The 22,135-nt window shown below is 32.9% G+C and overlaps 2 protein-coding genes across 2 annotated transcripts in view; both read right to left on the bottom strand.

Annotated features, from left to right (window-relative positions):
- LOC122524813 overlaps nt 1–6,742 on the bottom strand; it is a 33,269-nt gene extending 26,527 nt beyond the window's left edge. Inside the window, exon 1 of the mRNA XM_043647258.1 lies at nt 6,585–6,742. Within this exon, the coding sequence (XP_043503193.1) occupies nt 6,585–6,601 (17 nt within the window). The 5' untranslated portion in view covers nt 6,602–6,742. The remainder of the gene's footprint in view (nt 1–6,584) is intronic.
- A 7,469-nt stretch (nt 6,743–14,211) lies between these two features.
- LOC122524876 (E3 ubiquitin-protein ligase RING1) lies at nt 14,212–16,727 on the bottom strand. Its single transcript, XM_043647367.1, has 4 exons — nt 16,276–16,727; nt 15,486–15,933; nt 15,094–15,396; nt 14,212–15,019 (listed from the first exon to the last, which is right to left on the bottom strand). Exons 1-4 carry the CDS (start codon nt 16,558–16,560, stop codon nt 14,802–14,804), a joined length of 1,254 nt encoding a protein of 417 aa, XP_043503302.1. The 5' UTR covers nt 16,561–16,727; the 3' UTR covers nt 14,212–14,801.
- Nucleotides 16,728–22,135: the final 5,408 nt, after the last annotated feature.

The following is a 22,135-nucleotide window of genomic DNA, read 5'->3' as shown; positions in this document are numbered from 1 at the left end:
ACGATTAGTGCAACCGCATCGATGCAACTTCTGCAAAAACTCTCATATTACTTGATGATAAAGTTTGTTAAACTATACATAATTTTTTTTTTCTATATGCATAAAAAACGAAATTATTATACGCATTCCATGTATAACTGAAAATTTATTTAAAATAAATTATGAATAATTATTATTATTACATATATTTAATCGTTTAAATATATATTCAAATCTGTACGTGAAATGGTAATATTGTTAAACCAAATTATTTATTCGTGTGACGATTATTTTAATTAATCAAGACTCATTTTTCGATATAATTATTCAGTTAACATTGGCACGTTTCAGTCGATCCAAAAATCAGATTCGACTGTAAGGGTTGAAAGGGATGACTTAAAGGCAAAGCAGGGTATGGCATTGCTCACGTGCCGATTCATGCGCTCGCGCTCGTGCTCGTGCGTGGTTGTATGATCGTTTACGAGGCCATTTACGTGTTACTTATGCAACGTGTCGACATCACCCATGCTCGTATTTACCTACGTGAGGAGGAAATAATGTATCGCACGTGTTTTGATCAACGCTGTCAAAATTTCTTTACAATCATTTCAATTATCCATCTTTTACCAAAATTTTTTCATCAAATAATAATTCCTTTTTTACTCCCCCATCAGCTCTCTACAAACACTTTCTCACACCTGTGCGATACTATCAAAAAAGATCGAGTCATTCTCTACCGCCTATCTAGAATCAACAGCACACGGTTTTCGTTTTACCAAACGGGTCACCCATCCATTTTATTAACCATGCCAACGTTGCTTGACTTTAATGATTTGACGCAAACTAATAATCCAACGTTGTGTGTGTGACTATTCTGTTAATTAAATAAATATAATAAAATAATAAAATATATATTATATATAAAAAAAAAAAAATAAGTCGCGAATAATCGTTTGAACGTAAGAATACGTTATTAATATCTAATATTAGAAACACAGTATGGTATTGAATACTATCGTAAAACGAATATTCATCCAACCGTTGATCTCTTAGCTCTGTCGTTTAAATCAACAATTATTTTTCTACGTGTACAAAGGATCGAAGTGTATGTACAAAAAAGAAAAAAAGACAGACGTGAGTACCAACAATAAGTAGGGGTAAACTAGCATGCGAAGCACGGCGTTAGTTGTCGAAGTAAATGTTTGAAAGGGGCGAAGGCATATATTCACGTAAATGCGTCCATCTTGCTTTGACGTGTACGCGTTTATCCTCGGGGATTTAACAAGGGCTGTCACATGTGTCGTACTACGGTTACACTTGTAAAGTATGATACAGGAAATGCAGAGCGTGTACGTGAGAAAGAGAGAGACAGATAGAGAAAAAGAAAGAGTGAGAGAGAAAGAGAGGAAGAGAGAAAAGGGGGGGAAGCAAGCAAGTTGCAACGGAGGCAATAAAGCTCGCTCTGTCTCGTTACGAACACTTGACACGCGTCTAGCCGACCATCCATCCATCCATCCGCTCCACCTTTTCACACTATGCTATTTTCAAAAAGAAACGTCTGCGTCTATAACGTACCCGTGTTACTATATAACGAAGCTCGCTCGTCTCACAAGGACATATTTTAAAAGAAGAGTCTTGCAGTTCAAAAAAGGGGAATGATCCTTGAATTTGCAGGTAAAAGTAAAACTTTATCAAAGGAACTCTGAAAAAAGACGTCAGCAGCTTGATTGGATAAATGCTTGCAACGCGTACAAACATTTAATTATTTTCGTAATTTATTAATCGCGATGATATAACGAAAACATAAATATTTTTTGAAAATAATTAATTTTTATTTTTATTTTATCAATAATATATATATTTAAATGTATTATCGAAGATAAAAGAAATATTCTAATTGAGGTATCATTCCTCGCATCGTTGAAATTTACGATTGAACGTAGTTACTGCTGTAATTTAAAAAATTACTAGATGTATTTTACATGATACGCAAGGTGTTCGTGTAACGAAGGGAGCAACTAAATCTCGAGACGAGAGGAAGCCACTTCAACAGAGGCTGTATAAAGGCTAATAATAAATAATAAAAGAACGGTCATAGCGAAGCCACGAAAATCACAGAGGGCCAAAGCTGTATTCTCGACATATATTGAAAGGGAAAGAGGAACGATTACGCGCACTCGACACGCACTCTCGCGCCGCGATTTCTCGTTTGACCCCTGAAGCGTCTACTACTACTACTACTACTACTACTTTTACTCTCTTACTCTCTTATTCACCAACCAACCCTTTCTCTCAACTCTTTTCCGTGGATCTACGAGCTACTTCGTTGCACTCTCTTTTTTTCAACCCTCATATTATTATATAATGAGTGAGGGTCACGATCGACGTTACTGTCAAATTATCAACATTTGGTCAACATTTATTTTTAATGAACGAGATAATAAGTAACAATAAGAAAACTTTCTTGGAATATAAACAACATTATTTCTTTAAGCACGAAATTTCTAAGAATCGAATCTCATCATCATCATCGGACTATATTCGACGTAATTTATTCATTTTTACCGTACACCCGAACAAGTGATAAAACCGAGATAAAGATAATTCTATATGTAAAAATAAATCGATAAAAGTCAAATTCTTATCACCAGAATTATGATAATCATGGAAGGAATTTTACTTAAATAATACCTTTTTCTAAACTCTATGTAACCCTTTTGATTTCTGAATTACGATGATTTGAAAATTGTAAGTTAAAGAAAATTTGTGTATGGCTAATAAATAATTATTAAAATAATTAAATGTACTTCTTGAAAAAGAGAGAGATACCTAAAAAAATGTTACTTATTTTTACACATAGAATCATTTATGCATAAATCATACATTTGATAACACTCAAAAGTTTCACGATCTAAATTTCGCTAACGGTAAGTAAAGAAAAAATGTGCTGAAGTTAGATCATCCTACATAACTAAGCAATTGTTCCTCCTTCGTGACATCTATTTTTCATCATTTTTCTAGACGGAGGTAAGCAAAACGTGAAGAAAAAAAAAACAAGAAATAACTTGGCGTACATACGTGTAAATGCGCACTCGTGCGTGGGCGACCCCTTCAACGTACGAAATATCGAGTACCGAAGGCACCGACGGAAAACACGAAGCACAGCGTCTCCCTCCGAGAAGCCACAATGCTAAATTACGACATACTCAAGCAAATTTATCGTTAGCATAGTGGAATACACCTTGCTTTAGTCATCGAGTTATTTCCACTGCGCTCGCTTCTTCCTCATCCTTATTTATTTCTTTTTCTACTGTCTCTTATTTCGATTCACTTTCAAGAACTATGCATGCGGCGCATATGTAGTTATGTATGTTCATTTTATTCATACTCGATCTTGGAACGATCACTTTCATCCCTAACGTAGTTTTATACTTCGCTTTTATTGTTTATGTATCGTGTCAATGTTCTGTGCTACGTGAACAGCTGATTTTCACATTTACTCTGTTGCACGCATCGATCTTTACCTTTCATATTAAACTTTTTAATCTTTTTTAATATAATAAATCATTTTATTTAGATTTAATATAATACTTAAATATAAATTTAATTTGTGTATAAAATGTTATAGGAGATTATGAGATGACAGATTTATCGAGAAACTTACTTCATTTGAAGTCTTGATATATAAAGTTTCATTAACTCGAATGTCTCGATGTAGCTTTGAACTCTTCCCAAAAAGGGATTCGGTCTTATTTTGATTTCAATATAAATACCAATTATATTTCGTTTAAACCGCAAATATGAATTTTAAAGTTCATTTAAACGTCCCGCAATAAAATAATACAGATTAATTTTCGTATATCATAATTTGGCAAAATCTAGATTACGAAAAATGATCTTTCAAAAAAAAAAAAACTAAAATGTACTAAACTCAAAATGAATTTTAATAAAAATAAAAAATAACAATACTGAATTACTTTTGATCGCGATCAATTAACAGAACAAATTCGTTCCCAAAATACAACGTGAGTAGTAAAACTAGAAATAAACTCAGCATCGCCATGTTCCCTTTTTCAGGACGATGCCAAACGACATGAGCTATCGATCACCGACAATTTTAAACGAATCTAAAGGTAATTACTTGATTTCGTTACTCTATTCAATTTCAACCACTTTTTACTTATCAAACTCTCATATAAATAGACAATCTTATTGCTATTTCTATTTAATATGACAATCTATAATACAATAATATACGATTTCATTTATATCTATTCAATAAAATACCACAATCTATCACACAGAATTCTATGAATAACTTAAACAAGTCTCTAATCAAATTGAACACAACTCGTCAAAACCATTAAACAAGAAACGTAATAAAAAAAAAAAAATTAAAATCTGTTCAATGTGCACTCATCTACCTGTTAAATATTATTCAAAATAATATATCGTTCATCGATATTTACATTGTCACTTTCCTATGATTGATGAGAAAAAGTTATGTACATATACATATGCGTTACGAACATAAATACCCTGCCATATGAGTGATTTATGTATTATATGATTTCTCATGTATGTCCCATGACAAATACCATCTTCTTGTAACTCAAGCTAGGCGAGGAAGCTTAACGGTTAATGCAGATCATTGCAGATTTTTCAAATTCTCTTTTTTCTCTCTCTCTCTCTCTATATATATATATATTTCTTTCTCGTATCGCTGCTATGAAGTCAATAATTTATTACGATGGGCTTTGGCTCGAGCCAGAGTCAATATTGACCGTGCTGGGATAGAGACTACGGCGCCGTTCGCCGCGCACTACAACAAATTCAATCGAGAAGGCTCTGTTCGCAAATATTTGCATTAGCTTTCTCGAACTTAGCTTGTAGGGAGAAGATAGAGAGAAATTACCTGGGAAAATGAAAATAATAAAAAGATTCCAAATTTACAGAGATTCGAGCTACGTCAGTAACAACTCGAGTGGATCCCATCGAGTAGAAGTGCTTTACTCTTTACATTCAAAGCTATTATAGTTAATTGATAACACTAATTGTGTTTGATTTAAAAGGACAGGTAAATTAAATACGAAATCTTGTATCTTTTTACGATAAATTAATTTTATGCTAGAAATAAATATAATCTTATCCGTTTAAAGGAGACTCGTAATAATAATTAATTGAAAAGTTCGAATTTACAAAAGTTTTTACTATGTTAAATGAAATGAAAATTTATTAGTTTTTTTTTCTTTTTGAATAATCGGTATTTCCAAAATATGACGATTCTTTTTACAAATTGTCAACATTATTTTTTCTTATAATATAAACCATCCTATGGATCGTTTTTTTGAAGTATTCGAACACCTTATATATCAGTGTTACGTGAGATATTCTACTTAATTGGCCAATCATTTGATCTATTCGAGTAACTAATGATCGTTCTTAAAAAAACATCTGTGTTATTCGATTAATAATAAACAATCATTATTACGTTTGTCATAACGATTATTAAATTAATGACCCGCAAAGCTTTTAACTGCAAAGCGCGAGTATCATCGAAGGATTCTGCGTGGATTCGCGTACGAAAGAAGATAACGATGGACGTTAAAGGACCATTATCGACTTTCGATATTTGATGTTCGGAACAATGAAACTGCGAGAACGTACGGTAAAGTTTAATGCTTGGAATATATCGTTATTAAAATTTTTAATCGGAACTATTACATGAAACACATCGAATTGATGGAAACAAAATTCAACAAAGCCATTTGAAACGATTTATAAATTGTTGACAATTTTAATTAGCAACATTATTTACCTTCTTATTAATTTAAATGTTTAAAGAAACGATGAATTTGTAGATAAAAGATTTGATTTTTTTTTCAATTCTGTTTAAAAGACAACAAATGAACTGTAATATACGTCGTTTGCTTCTCAAAGAGCGTATATATATATACTATCGTAAAATTATGCAGTAAATACATGGTTCATAGAGTTGCAGCCATTTATGTCAAATTGGTTAAAACGCATAACCATTCGAAACGGCATAATGTAGCTGGACGAACGAGAACGTTCTCCAGCGAAAATCATTGAAAGCACTGAGGGAAATCCTACTCGAGCGTTCAGTGCAATTTATTCGCATTACACGCAACTCCAACGTAATTGCAATGCGTTAGAAATGTTACAAACGATCCCTACTATTCTTATGCTAATTCGAAAATGTTTGTTAACCTATCGTGTAATAAAATTCAGGAAATTAAAACTAATCCAATTTACCACACGATGATTACAATTGATTATTTTATTATTATACATAACTGTGAGTTTGAAGTCATCACTTGTTGGTCCATTCATTTCTTCGTACCTTCAAATTTATTCGAAGTATGAACGAAAGAAAAAAATTAAAATTATAAACAATTGAAATTCGTTGTTTATACGATGAGTTAGATATTGGATAAATTAAACGAATACGTTTCAATCATTTTACAATGTCTTATCATTGATTTAGTATTAAATAATAAAATAAATTACACATAAAAAATATACGAATGTTTTTGAATATAAATTTGAAAATAAAAGAAAAAATATATTTATTTTTTTCTAACCTTGTAGTTCCAAACATCCTTTCTGTGATAACGTAGGTGAGAGATAAGCGATATCTCAATGGTGTAGGATCCTTCCTCTCAATTCGAGCTCGTAGAAGTAAAGACAAGGAACACACAATAAGCGTGACACCTAATGTTTACGAAAGAAGCGCGCTTCGACGACTGAGCCGAGCGCCGTGAGCACGAGTTAAGAGTAAGACTGAACCCCACCGAGCACCGCCGAATGTTACCGAATTCAATCGAACACTGCCGAACATAGGTAAAAAGGATGTTCGAAAAGAAGAAGGCTCCTGTTGGCCCACCCTTACCCCTTCTCTTTCATTTAATGTTTTTTTTTTATAAATTCTAACTTATTACCTTTTAATACCATAAAATAAGAAAAATAATATATTATTATTATTTATTCATATAAATACAATTATCCATATTAAAAATTCTTCAAAACCAATTAATTAACGAAGTTTCATTATAAAAAGATTCAAATTTATCGTAACATTTCTAAACAATTATAAACTCGATGAATATGATAACTTATTAATTAGTACTGTTCAAATATAAAAAAAAATAAATGAGCGATAAAATTATAAATTTAATAATCTATGTTTAAACAAGAAAAAGAAAAAGAAAATAAAATTATGAACTCACGAAGGAATGTAAATAAGGTTCTTCCAGTTGAAAGAAATTCGCGCCCGCGTTTGCAATGGTTGAAGAAAAATCCAATAATATTTTTTCTTTCTACCCCCTACTGTTATCCAACTTCAATCGTCTCTGTACTTCTACATATTATGACTTGCGAAGGTAAGGAGGCCAGGTTGCCTGGTTGTTGGCAAACGATGCAAGGTAGTCCGCGGTGTATGAAAGAACAGCCGAGCGATTCCCACAGCGATGTGCCTGTATATGCGTTAAAACGAAGTGTATCTATGTACATATGTATATAAACCCGTGACCGAGTCAGGAATGCCATGGTATCGTAGAAACATACTGCATGTACCTAGCTACAACGATATCCGTGTGTTAACTCCTATCCAACCCTCCTAGTTTCCTCTTTCTACGCGTCTTTAGTTCAATCGGAGATCCGAACCGATAGCTTTGACCTAACGATCCGATAGAATCGACAACACAAATCAGAAATAACGGACACAAACGGCAAGTACTGATCAAAGGTAAATAGACCCTATTCAAATATACTTGATGGAATCGCGAAACGTTAAAAATCTATTTAAAAAAAAAAGAACGATTTGATTTCCTATGTTAAATGTTCTAAATATCAATCAGAACGTAACGAAAATAATTTGATACGCGTTTATATTAAGAGTACAAGATCGTAATTACGAGTATAGAAAACATCGTTTCACTCTAATGATTATATTTTATCTTGTATTATTTAAATAAGAGCAATTTTTCATGTATATTTATATAATGGCAATATAATAATATTCATTAAATAATAATTAAATAGTATTAAAAATTTATAATCTATCTTAACTCCATGATTTATTCATTATATAATTTAATTAGCAGTATTTATAAATGAACACATAATTGATAGAATCTACCAATTAAAAAGATCAATTCCGATTGCTAAAGTATCTAATATTAAATTATATTCATTTTTTGCATGATTTGACATTGCTATTGATCCTTTCCGCACCTTATGATGTCTACAAGATCGACCCCACGTGTTTCGGTAAAATGTCACAGCAGTTGCTAACTCTCGCAGATGTTAAGGACATTCTCACTTTGGAAGGTATCTGTAACTTGGCAGCGATTCTCGATTCCGCTTAGTAGTGCATAAAAGTTTTGTCAGATGATGAACCAACCTCAATCCGAGATGATTAATTCACACGGGCTCGTTGCCAAAACACGATTGATATATTACAAAAGACTATCGTTATTCGAATAATTTATAGAAAATAATTTATAATAATAAATCAAATATGTCTCCTCCAATCGAGTATATAATTTTAAACATTTGTTTTACCTTAACACAGATGTCTCTTGGCAATGCGTTGAAATCTTCGTTTATACTGGCAATATATTATTCAATCGAAGTAAGTCAGAAGAAAATTATCTGAAAGGATTCCTTTTCGATGCAACAATCTATGAATTTTATATTTCATCGTTTACACACATTTTAGTTACAGCATTACTTAAGAATTATATTATATACTGTTGTAATGTTATTCCTATGGAAAGTAAATATATATTACATTGAATCACATCGCATTGCACAGCATCGGATTGGATCAGATTAGAAAAACACAGAACAATACTTTATCAGTGATTTGAGATTCCTCTTGTTATTATGAAAATTGTATATATTTTAATTTTAAATTTTTATTGAAAATTCGCATCATTTTCATTATGCTAATTGGAAAGAAATTTTACTCGTATGAGTACAATCATAGTATATTTCGTCTTGGAGTTGTTTTAAAAAGTGCTCCTGCACATACACAAAAGTACCCGACTGAGAAATGCCAGAATGATCAAAGGACCACCCTCGACGAAATTCGTGTCCTACCAGAGTGCACAGACCAACTACCGATTGCCTGATCACTTTTCAAAACCCCCGTCGACTTTTATTACTCGTAAGATTTTATACTCACGATTGTCGGCAGCTTCCATCGAGTAATTAAACTTTACTAACAGGAAAGCGAATAGGTATCTATAACTTCCAGCTGTTAAAGTTCAAAAAAATCATCTTACGTCTATTCCTGTCAGTTTACGAATTACTGAACACAAATAACTTACGTATGGGAACAGAAAGATCAATTTTCATGAAATTCTAAAAATACATCCTTTGACTAACTTTTTTTGTATGTTCCATTAGAAACTCTATAATTATATTCGCTTAATAAAATTATTATCATTGTTACTTTATTATTACTAAAAAGAAGGAGAAAGGGAATAGTTAAAATCAACATTAATATTAATGATACCTTCACGCGAAACCACCAACCCAAAAGCATCAGACTGATGTAATAAATATTGACCACCTTGTAATTAATTTTCATTATCACTCGCGAGATAATTTTATCTATTCGCGATTGAATATCAAAGTAATATAATATATACGAATATTAATAGGATACAGCCTGTATCTCCGACTTCCCTCGTCGTGAAATAAAATCTAAACAAAAGGTGATATCAAAGAACAAAATGAACGAATAAAAATTTTTCTTAACCTTCAACACAGCGGGCGATAAATAATTTCGGTAGATCCGCTTCGTGGGCCAGTATTATATATTTTTTTTTTTCCCAACACACGTGCCATACGTGAAAGAATTCATCCATTTGCATATCACGTACGAGAAAAAAAAAGCGCTACGTTTTGCTCGCTTTTGTTGAGATGGTGCACGACGATTTCGAACCGCCGCCGGCGACTAAGCCACCTTCGATCGTAAATAAAAATACACCTCTCTACTACTATATCCTTCCTCCTTTATTCGTATTTCGCTTGCTAAACTTTTCACATACGAACGTTTTTTTCCTCTCTTTGTCTTCTGTTTATTACTTTATATTCTTATTGGATGAAAAAGAATCTATGTATAAAAATGTACAACGTACATACATAAAATAAAATAATCTTATACGTTGTTAAAATAAATGTTAAAAATATTCACATTAATCGTCTACGATTCGTTGAAAATTTTATTTCACAAGAAAATATTTATAATAAATCATTCTATATTATTTTTTAATAAAAGAACCAAGATTTCATTAAAACCAAACGCTCGTAATAAAAGTCTTTTCTGATTTACAGAGAATGAGAATGATACGTGAAAAGGATAATAGAAAATCGTGCGGAAACATGTGGATGAGAATGAAAGGGTGAAAACGAGTATCCCCTCTTTACCAATGTAATTTCGTTAAAATGGGTTGTGATCATATGCCATCTAATCGATTAATTTTGTTAAAACGTTCGCGGTTAGTCGTTTTCATTTTGGAAAACCAACTTCATTCGTTATATCGACGAGAAATTTTATCTCGTTTGTCTGAAGTCGGTTTGAAAATCATCGAAAGAATAGAACGAAATACTCTATGAGTTAAATCGATTCTTGTATGAAATAACTTTATATCTATCATCTCAAAAACTTAAAATATATACACATATATACATATATAGAAAAAAAAAAAGAAAATAAATTTCTAAGTAATTCATCGACGATGGAACACAGATTAAAAAAAGATTATAAAAATAAAATCGTAAGAAAAAATAATAAAAAAGCTGAAAATCTTCTGAATCATTCTGAAATCAATTCTGTAACAAAAATCACTCGAAATATTAGCAAGAAATCTCTCAAGTCTGACAATTTGAAAACTTCTGGAATATTTCCCGTTCCAAATAAAAGTGAAAAGTAAAGATCTATATTCTATATTGTTTTTTAAGATAATAATAAAATGTTTTCTTTTTTTTTAAAATTAAATAACATCGTCGAAAGCAAACGTTAATTTACGTAATATCATGTAAAAGAAACCAAAGTCAAGTAAGACTGTACTATTGGTATTCATAGTAAAGTCATTGGCCCTCGTTGACTTTTTAAGAGACAGGTCATTAACTATCCGTCAAAGTGTCGTGTAAATACTTCTACGTACAGAAAACGGTTTATTTATCAGTCCTACCATTTTACAATATCCACTTAGGCCGTAAAATACTCGTATGTCTTTCTATTTTTTACAGTAATGCCCATTCGTATATTATTTTCAACCATAAAGCAAGATTTTTATGTACATCGTAAGATTAGAAATCATCTTGTGGTGGAATTTGCACGTTTCTTATAGCATGATGAACAACATTTCCTTTCTCACACAAACTTATGCTTACGTATTTATTTCGATAATAATGATTTTATAATTGTAGCATACTGATTTCGTAACGTTACGTGTAAGAATGATAAATAGAATAATTACAGAAAGATCGAAAGTATAAGGCATTCATCAAATTAATCATTAAAAAAATATTAACATTTTAAATGTGCTAGTAATCTTTTAATTTTATCTCTTTCCAGGAATATAAAAAAGACTACAGTATCCAATCCTCCAAAAAGTACGACACTAACAGGAAATGTGAAATCTAATAACCCTAAACTATCTCCTTTAAAAGTTCCACGAGATGCAGCAGTACACTTTGGAAATTTTTATGGAATTACAGAAAATACAATTAGAAAAATTAATAACGGAGACTATGGTGTTGAAAATGTTGATCTAAATCCATCGACAAAATCAGAATTTACGAGACAAATGTTTCACAAGTTAGTAGATAAAAAATAACGTTATTACAGTTAATTATATTGATCTGTCCTATCATAAAAATAAATAAACAGCATAATGCATTAATATATATCATTATTTATTAGACTAGAAAGGTCAGCTGGTACTGAGGAATACGCAAGACAAGTTTCGGCCCTTTTAGAAGAGACGGTTGAGCCAGCAAATTTCCGAGTGAACCCACTACCGTCCGAAAATTCTATCCCCGATGGAAGACAAAACCCCACGGGATATCCGCTTTGGTACAAGGACCCTTACAAAATGCCGTGAGTATAATCAAAGCGGTCTTGACCCTACTTTATCTTGTAGTAAGCTCTTCTCTTCCTGCGTTAACGAAGAAACCGGACCAAGAAGAGTACCGTAATAGAATCTTTAATATTACAAGCATCGATTTTCTTTCCTTCCTTCCTTTTTTTTCACTTCTTTTCGTTTACGTCACACTTTCCCAATCAATTTTCGATGGAACATAAATATTTATATTCTCTATGATATAATCATTGCAAGATTTAAATCATTTTTAAATCAACATTTCTGTTTTAGAATCACAGCAAAAAGAGAGTATCAACTTCTTAAAGAAAAATATGCTAAAATGAATATAAATTCAAATGTACAATCAGAAAATTGTATAGAAGAAGAATTGTCGACCTCCGAGGACGAAAACGACAACATAAATTTAAAAAAAACCGAAGAAGATAAGAAAAATACGGTTAAATCTTTAACGAATCGATCTTTCGATCATTCGTCTGTCGACGAGAATTCCACCGAAAGTTCTGTTTCATATGACGAAACTGATGACGAAAACTATTCAGCGATATTACTATCGGATGAAGAGGATGAGTACGAGGAAGCGGATGAAGATTACGAAAACAATGATACTGCGCTTCCCGTTCGATGATTTGATTCTTAATTATTTCAAATCTAAACATTAATTCGATCGAAAATCACGTCTGTAATATCCTATCGTAAATTAAAATTGAAATCTCGTAAGAACGTGATAAATCATCGAATTGATCACCGTTTCGTTCGCGCAATCCAATGTAAACCTAAAAAAAAATTCTCATTTTATAAAATTTACAAAGAATCGTTTTAATTTATAAAGATAAAAATTAAAAAACTATAAAAAAAAGAACAAATTTTTTAAATAAATAATATTTTCTAACAGATATTCTTATATGATCTACTTTCGTATAATAATACTTAAACCAATTAGTTTTCACATGAAGAACATTAATCATTGTTTCTAGACCGCGCATACAGCAGAAAGATCTTATTAATCTTGGAATACATTTCAAGCGCTAATTAGAAGAAGTCATTATACGGCGGTATTACTTTGCTTTATACCCTGTAATTAGATTAGGCTCACCGCGCGGCCATGCCACTGTATTCTTTAATTAATTCAAATAGAACTATCTAAGAACGTGAAAATCGAGCCGATTGTGGACAGTTCGAACAAAGAGCATACTTAAATACGACCGGAAATTTCGAATGTTTAATACTTCCGTCAGTGAATATGATTTAAAGCGTATTGTCGTACGATAAACAGAAGACTATTATTCTAAAAAAGATAGATGATCTCGAATTTCCTACGGTGCAAACTTTATGATCTTATCTTATAACATAGAATAGTAAAGATTGCTTGGTACAGTTTCAGCGATCTAATAAAAAATAAAGCACTGTTAAACACATAAACATTCACATAACAATCGAAAGAACAATAATATAAAATTGACGAACAGTATAAATCTCGTTTAGTTAGCTTAAATAACGTTGAAAAAGCTGTTAAAAAAAATAAATAGCATCTAAGAACATGAAGATTTTTCGCAAGATTATTCGAAGTTATCCTTATGAGATTGCTTACTAAAGAATCCTGTTATATGTTTCTCCAAAGTGCTTGATATTATCCCTTCGTTTTCTCATGAAGTAGAAAGAGGAGGAATTCAGAATCTGGTTTGTCGTTGACTGTGAAGGAGGGTGGCATGCTATCAAAGGCCGTAGTATCCGCATTGTTTTCGCTTCAGCGGCAAACGCAGGGGTGCGTCGTAGGGTTCTCTTATCGATTACTCTGCCTTTCCATGGCAAAGACGGTTTCTATGTATCTTTAACGAGACCGGAAATGTGATTTTCGATTATCGCGTCTGACTCACAGAAAATGTAAGCTCCAACACCTTAGAGTAGACTAACTAAGCATTCACGTTCCCCTATATACATAGATTATTCTAAATAGGATAAGATAATGTTATTTGGGAAAAATATTGCACAATGCACCTTTTTATTGAATAATATATTATACGAAATAAAATAACAAAAAATTTGATAAACTTATAAAACGGACAATGATAACTTAAAAGATTTTCGTAACTCTCGCTTATATACATCGATTTATTTAGTTTTCTTTTTCTTCACAAAACTGTACATAATGGTCCACAGCAATTCGTTCATCGCTTATGAAATAAGTTAATTAATCATTGACGTTGCTCGAGTATAGAAATGTATATGACGTGTGGCCTAAGTATTACCTTTTCAAAAATATCAAGATTAGAATGGTACTACTTATAGGAATATAAAACAATGATCACATACTAGCGATGCTCTTACTCTTTTCTATTTTATCTAATCACCGTCATCAATATACGCCATGTTTCTAATTTAAATCTATCACTTAAAAATATGTTGCCATAACAATCTCTCGTACAAAAACTCGTATAGCATAATCATTAAGAACCATTTGAAAATATCGTAAAAATTGCACTGTCAAAAAAACACGAAGAAACCTCTCCTCGTGTTCTACCTTTCCCTTAAGTTGTATCTCTCTCAAAGCTGTTATATAATATAACTAAATATAATAAAATACATCAGGTGTTTTCTTTCACAACAGTCCTACATAATTTAATTTTGATTTGGAGCATGATACAACTAGCCCCCATCTGATTGATATTTTCGAGGCCTTCCCTAGGTTTTTTTCCACGAATAGTACATTTCCAATGGTCTGTTGACTCGCCAGAATTTGTCATTCACTTGTCGTAATGTTTGTGATCCGCTCAATACGACGAGCTGTCCTGGCGAAGGTGCTATATAAATACAAAAATTTACTAACCTATCTGAATCTGACAATTCTGTGTCGAGGTCCAAAGTTAACCGCATTGCTAAATATTTACTGAGATGATCAACTGTAAAAAAATTAAATTATTATTGTTTTGTTAAAATAAATCGTTTAAGATGATTTTCTTAATAAGATTATCACCTGTTGCATTTGCTGTAGTTTTTATATATCGAATGCTATTCTCCTTTAATGCTTTTATTAATGAATTGTCTCCTGTCATTTCTGTAGGATGAGGTTTGAAAACAAGTTCGATCTCATTAAGCATCAAAGGTTCACTAGGACCTTCGCCTTCCGTATCAACCATAGAATCACCACCACCTGTTTCTGCTTCCGCACTAGAGGAATCATTCTCTGAGTTTTGAAGACTTTTTTGTCGTTTTGGTGGCTTTGGTATTTGGTTCGTTGGATTTGGCGAAGGTGTTGTGGAATTTCTAGAAGTAGTTCCTAAAAATATTGGACATTCTTGTTACATCATATATTTTTATATAAATATATCCTACTTGTACGATAATAAACAAAATAAGTTAAATTACCTGAAACCGCAGGACTACTTGCAGGTTGAGAAATATTTGTAGAATTCTGCGAACTATTACTTGCTCCACCATTATTAGTAGTTAGTGGTCCTGTAGCACTTTGCGAAGAATCACTTTGATTTGCAGCATTCGTAGAAGGATTTGGTGTTGTAGGTGCACTAACATTTGGAGTATTATTATACGAAGTCGCATTACTTGTATTTTCAGATTCATTTGCATTTTTTCTGGAACGTTGTGGTCGATTTTGACTTTGTAACTTGATACCTTCTGTAATAGAATTTACTAAGGCAGCCTGGGAATGTGATTTGTTTAATTTAGCCAAAACTCTTTCTTGATGTGCTTCATATTCATCTCTGCTAGGATATATCTTTGAAATTAACAAATCAAAGTTTGGATCTGGTCTCAAAGAACGTTTAGAAACTAATTTTTTTCTACAAGTTGGACATTCCTATAAATAAACAATACGAGTACAGTACATATCAATAACTACAACATAAAAGGATATACTTAAAAAGTTTTCCAACAAATAATGCTAAATATTTTCTAAATAGATAAATTTGTATACTCCTCCAATCCCAACATCGTATTTCAAACATAAAATTAATGTCAATGTTAATTGAACGAAGTTTCTTCATCTAACAACTGCGTGTTTACATATTTAAATCTTTGACAATCAGAACAACACAACCAAAAGTTTAATAACGGTAAGAGAATAAATAGAACGATTGTACAAATAATAAAATGAACAACAACTTAAAGATTTTCTATGCATTAAATAGTAAATATTTACCTTATTACCGCTTCGAAGTGCAGTAATAATGCAATCGGAACAAAAACGATGGAGGCACTCCTTGGTAGTCATTGTCTTTTTGAGCATATCCAAACAAATAGGGCACATAAGTTCACTGTGTAAACTTCGCGGACTAACCGCAATCTCAGTACTGTCGGTAATTGCATCCTGAGGCGTCCGATGTAACTCATAAAGCGATAATTCCCAAGTTTTGTTAAGACCGACCTGTTCGGCTGACGCCATTTTGGTCATATACAAATTATCAGCTGAAACTACAAATACCATGAATTTACACTATCAAGATTAATCCATAATTATTTCACATATACTAAATAAAACACTAATGAATAATATTATTAAAATATCTCAAAAAATAACTGCCGATGATTATGAAATCACGATATTAGGCACATCGAAGTAAAAGGCTCACGTTGTACTGAATTTTATATACGTTGAACACTTTCTAGTTTAGTCCAATCAGCTTGCTTGTTAGAAACCCGCCTTAAGATAGCGCTCGCAGCGCCATTTACTGATTCTTCTTTACCGGCAGTTTACGAAAATGTTTTATAAATTCAAAACATTTTTCTAAGTACTTATAAAAAGTAGTAACAGAAAATAAGGGTTTATATAGAACATAAAATAGACATTGGGTCCAATCATAAGTCTTTTTTATGTAGGACAAGGTTAGTCTTCAACAAAGAAAATACTGAATGTAGCAAAAATGAAGAAAGGAAAAAAAGAAAAACGTACGCAATACGTAACATTATTATGTATGTAATTACAAATATATACTATTTTCCATCATGACTATTTACGATTTCAATTAATTAATAGAACTTAATACCGTAACTTGATGAACATCTTTATTTCGCTTTGCTTTTAATGTAAAATATGAATAACTTTATATAGCCATCGTATTCCTATTAATAAAAAGTTCATAATCTTCTTATTGCAATGTTCTCTAATATTTCTCTATGTGTAAATCAAATGAAATACATTTACTATATTACTCGTTTTATTATTTGTATCTTGGAACTCGACATGCGCGACAGCAATCGCTTAGTTTTCCTATTAACGTATACGAGCTAGGACGTCGTTAAACGGAAATTGCAATTATCGAGGATCGACGGGAGAAAGGAAAAATCAAGCAGGCGAATACAGTAAAAAAAAAAATATACGCGTCGATAAAACAGATCGCTATAATTAAACGTCGGTGGCGCGCGACAAAGGACTTTTAACAAGGCGCGGCAAGCTCGTAAAGAAACCCGAACGAACTTGGAGATACGTAAAGTATACGAGTCTAATGCTTTCACGATCCTGTCACGATCCCATTATTAGAAATTTATTTTTCGCACGTTACAGTAATTTATGACATCAATTTTTTAACTGTCCATTACTACTCGCGTTACGTAAATAAAAAAAGAAAAAAAAAGAAAATCTTTCTTTTACCATATTCGAAACCGGATCTAAAGACCATATAATCCAATCGTTGATCGGGATAAACAAATTACCCGTATTATTATTTATCGTCGCTTTTATTATCAAGAATGATACTTGATATACCAACGGCGTATCATAAAAGTATGATATTCTCTTTTTAATCGATGTTAATCTTCTTTCAGATATTAAAAGAGTTAATATTCTTACGGAAGTATACCTTTAATCATCCTGTACTTGTTAAATTGTTTTTCACAATAAATATGAACGTGTCGATACTCAAAAAAAAGAATAATTATCAATGTCTCATAGGATCGTCAGGACAATTAGTTTTTCTCGGAATTTCCATCATGATGAGAGAAATTACTTGAATAAATAGAAGAGGCTATAGGTAATTTCTCATCATTATGTCATCGATCGGAGGAAATGTGTAATCCTTTTGGAAAGTCTTGGAGCCAAGCTCGATAATGAATCGAGGTTAAGGCGAGTTCTCTCGCGTGCAAAAGGAGAATAAAAGGAGGAGGAGGGCTTTCGCGTAGGCAAAATATATGCCTCCGGTATAAATAATATAACGGTATGCGATACTGTGTGTAAGGACTCAGCCTTACTGGGCGTAGGCACGCAGCCGTATAGAAGAAAGAGAGGAGAGAAAGAGAGAACAAGTTGCAGACGCTTCTTTCCCTCTCTTCTTTCTCCTCCATCTTCTCCTTCATCTTCTTCTTCTTCTTAAGCTATCTTTTTCTTTCTCTCGTGTAGAAAGGACGTGAGATGTATTCGCGTTAGATAACTAACGCTTAGAAACTGGACCGACGAGACCCAAGAGCCCGACAGCCTTTTTTAGTGACCCTAACTGTAGAGCACCGTAATTGCGGTTGTCGGTAGAATACAAGCAATACACGTAGATAGAACATAGGAAGAAGAAACTCGTTGTATCACCTGCTCCGGATCGATATCCATACGGTTCTAGTACACGCGTTCTACGTATGTATGTACAAGCCCTGACCTTAGCTTCTGTGAGCGGAAGGAAAAGGTAGGGAACGATCGAGTTCTCTGCCATCGGATTTTCATTGAGTTTTGGTTTAAACTCTAACGATACCGTTGCTCGACTCTTCCTCTTCTTTTTTCTATTTTTTTTTTCTTAAATCTCTTCGTCCTCATCTTTATCTACTATTTCTGTTCCCTCGAGTAATCGATGTATAATCTGCTTTGACATCGACCGTTAGATTAACCAATAAGGTATGTGCCTACTCCCACGGCATAAAGATTTATTTTGATTTCTTGAATATATCTAAAAACTTATCTTTCAATAAGCCTACTTTTTTTCCTTGATTCCTATAAATTCACATTTGAACAAATTGAATTGCCAGATTAAGAGAAAGGATACGTTCAAATTGATTAGCAGATTGTAAAAGAATGTAAGAGGTAAAAAATGGAAAGCATAATTATTCTTAATGACTTATATGACCGTTATTTTCCTCAATTCCAACGTAGTTCTCTTTCGATCACTCCCGTCCGGCCAAACCGGACTCCGAACGTTCTGCTATATGCATTATGCATCTCCATTCAGAATTGAAGTTACGCATTGACGAAAGAATAAATTATTCATGGTGGTGCACAATCGTCGATTCGCATCGCTCTCGAATAAGCGTCAAGTTAATGGATAAAAGCATTTATGGGGGTCAAACGACGCATCCTCCGATAATCATGGGATATTACATATATATATACACCAACAACACCTTGTCCCACTTTATTCGGATCCCGTCGTGCCAACTTTTTCCTTGGGTCGACTAATTAGTAGCCTTCGGCGAAAAACGGCGACCAAGTGTTCTACTTTTAACATTTCTACGTTTCCTTGAGAAAACAGAAATCGATCTAGTCTGGAAATGATAGATGAAAAAGGAGTTCATCGAACTTGATCTTACGAACTTATCGAACTTGAAAGGAATTTAAAGAAAATCTTCGAGTACAAGCTTAGATTATCTCACTTGTAATACAAATTTACTATAATTCAACAAGCTATCACTTGTAATCATAAAGATTACGTGTACGTATAAGTATGTGTGAAAATGAAATTAAATACTTTTTCTCAATCAAGAATCACTTAGAGCGTAATCATCGTGAAAGTAGATATTTTATTACGAAATTTCACAATCTCTCGATGTAATTTCAATTGATATTACGAGGTGCCGATGATTGCTGATTTATACGAAAAACGACTATATAAGTTATATGCATATCTCTATGTATGCACGCACAAGAACTCGTAGAGATAGGTGTGGAAACACAGGACGCGTGTCGACGAGCGTAGACGATCTCCCTTCCCTAACTAGTGTAAGTACCTTTACGCAATCCGAGACCACGATCTCGTGTACGATGCGCGAGGTTATCGCGATGGAAAACCATGAGTCGCACGGGTATCGTTAGTTGTATGTACAATGTTCTCAAAGAATTCTACCTCACTCTTTTACATGCTCTCCTTTCCTATTTCCATTATTAACGAATATTTTTATCGCGACTTTGTTAAAAAAATTCTATGCTCTAAACATACTTTTTATCAATAAAATTATCCATCTTTATCATTTTGTTAATCCAAAATCAAAAACTGTGTGATTAAGATTTATATAATTAGAAATAATTTTGTTGTAGATTTATATAATTAGAAAATGATTAAAACACGCATCGCGTATAGCTACTTTGCTTCTTCTAAGATTATTACAAAACACAATTATCGAAATTCACAGACATTCTTTCAAGGAAAAACAAGAAACATTATCTAACAAAAGATTTCTTATTAAGTTCCAACTCGTTACATGAAACTCGTTAGCGTTACGCTTTAATTATCCAATAATCCGACTATCTGTTTGTGTTACCGTTTCACTGAGGAATGACATAATCTCAGCAATCTGTTACGTATTCTTATGATTCGGAAATGGATTCGGTTTGCTTAGCTCGCTTTGGCACGCTTCGGTGATTTCCAAACGCGACGACGATTTGTTTCGACGGACCGAAGTAATTATCATATCTTTTACTTTCCTGTTCCCGACATTGCACAAGTATCCGGAAGGAACGGTGCTCTTGGCCGTTTGATACATGGTTACAAGTATCCGTTCAAGGCAGGTCAAGCGTGAATCTGACCCACTAGAGTTGCTTCAGTTACATAGATGCATTCTAGCTGCTGCGAGCACGATCATCAGGAAACGCCGCACTGTATTCCACACTCCGATCACGTTTCCTCCTCTACGTTTTCTTCTCATGATAGTTAGCTAAGGATTGGTCAGTTCGCTGAGAAAGTGCCTAACTCCTTGCCTTTCTATATTCATTCTCTCACAATTGAATATGACATTATTGTTCAAAAGATGCTAAGAGATTTCACGTTAATTGGCAAGCATCTGTTTTACCAGTGAAAACGATAATTGGTATTACTAATATAAGTTTTAAAAAATAAATTACTGTAAGTCGAGAATACCGAGATATTCATAATTTACTGCTAATAAATACGGAAAAGACCTACTTATACATGTATAATATTTATTATATGTATAATATATATGTATAGATGCACATTACTACCGATCCGTTCACTAACTGACCCAGGAGTTAATAAACATAATATTTAACTAAAATTAGATAAACCGTTTCGTATGAATGATTTGAAGTTCTATGCGGTTAGTAAATAGAAAGTTCTTTCACCTGGGAATTTACTTATTCTATATAACATACACATTTTAAAAGTATTACAAAGTCGGAGATATCTCGTGACATCTTCTAGTCGTTTAGTTGACACGATCTCGAAACGTCAGAAATTGGATCGAAGTGACGTTACGAAAATCTATAGCGTGACGCCGGAATTGTTAGGAAACTGGTCTTATCGTTCATTAGCATATCCTCCTCCACAGTACTTCCTTGTTCTCTGAAGATCTCGCAGACACCCGGAAGTTACGTTAGTTCTTACAGAATGATACACGAGTGTGAACGCTTATCTCAGGTCAGCCCCGTAAGCCTAATCGTCTCCGGATCGTAGGAGTTTTCCTAGGGTCTTAGATACACGCATATATACATGTATATACCTTAGAGAAGATTCTACGTCTCGCTTGGTATACACTATAGCTAGTCTTAAGCTTTAATCCGAACGTTCTATGAGAATAAGAGAGAAAGATAGAGACAGATAAGAGAAGAAGACTCGGTCCTTCGGTTTTCCACAACCAGTGGTGAACTCAACTTACGGCAAAAAGCCGTCAGCTTGTAAAACCCGAAGCCATCCACATCTAACATAAGATTTACATTGACCATTAGTATCTTATTAGAGACATGGGTCAACCAACGCTAAATGTAACCTACACAAAATTCGTTCAAAAATTTGCACATATAAGAAGATGGATGACAATTTATATTATTTATTAGAGACGTACTGGAAAATATT

The sequence above is a fragment of the Polistes fuscatus genome, unplaced genomic scaffold, assembly GCF_010416935.1.
Source record: "Polistes fuscatus isolate 324 unplaced genomic scaffold, CU_Pfus_HIC Scaffold8, whole genome shotgun sequence".
NCBI classification, from domain to species: Eukaryota; Metazoa; Arthropoda; class Insecta; order Hymenoptera; family Vespidae; genus Polistes; species Polistes fuscatus.
The sequence above is the reverse complement of the archived record's forward strand: the minus strand, read 5'-3'. Positions and strand labels throughout refer to the sequence as shown.

Bases quoted from the DNA above. Each gene is read 5' to 3' on its own strand.
- LOC122524876 (XM_043647367.1), bottom strand. From the start codon at position 16,560: ATGGTATTTGTAGTTTCAGCTGATAATTTGTATATGACCAAAATGGCG. The intron at 15,934-16,275 runs GTAAATATTTAC...GTTTATTTATAG, and splicing joins CACTTCGAAGCGGTAATAAG to GAATGTCCAACTTGTAGAAA. The intron at 15,020-15,093 runs GTGATAATCTTA...ATTTTTTTACAG, and splicing joins AACTACAGCAAATGCAACAG to TTGATCATCTCAGTAAATAT.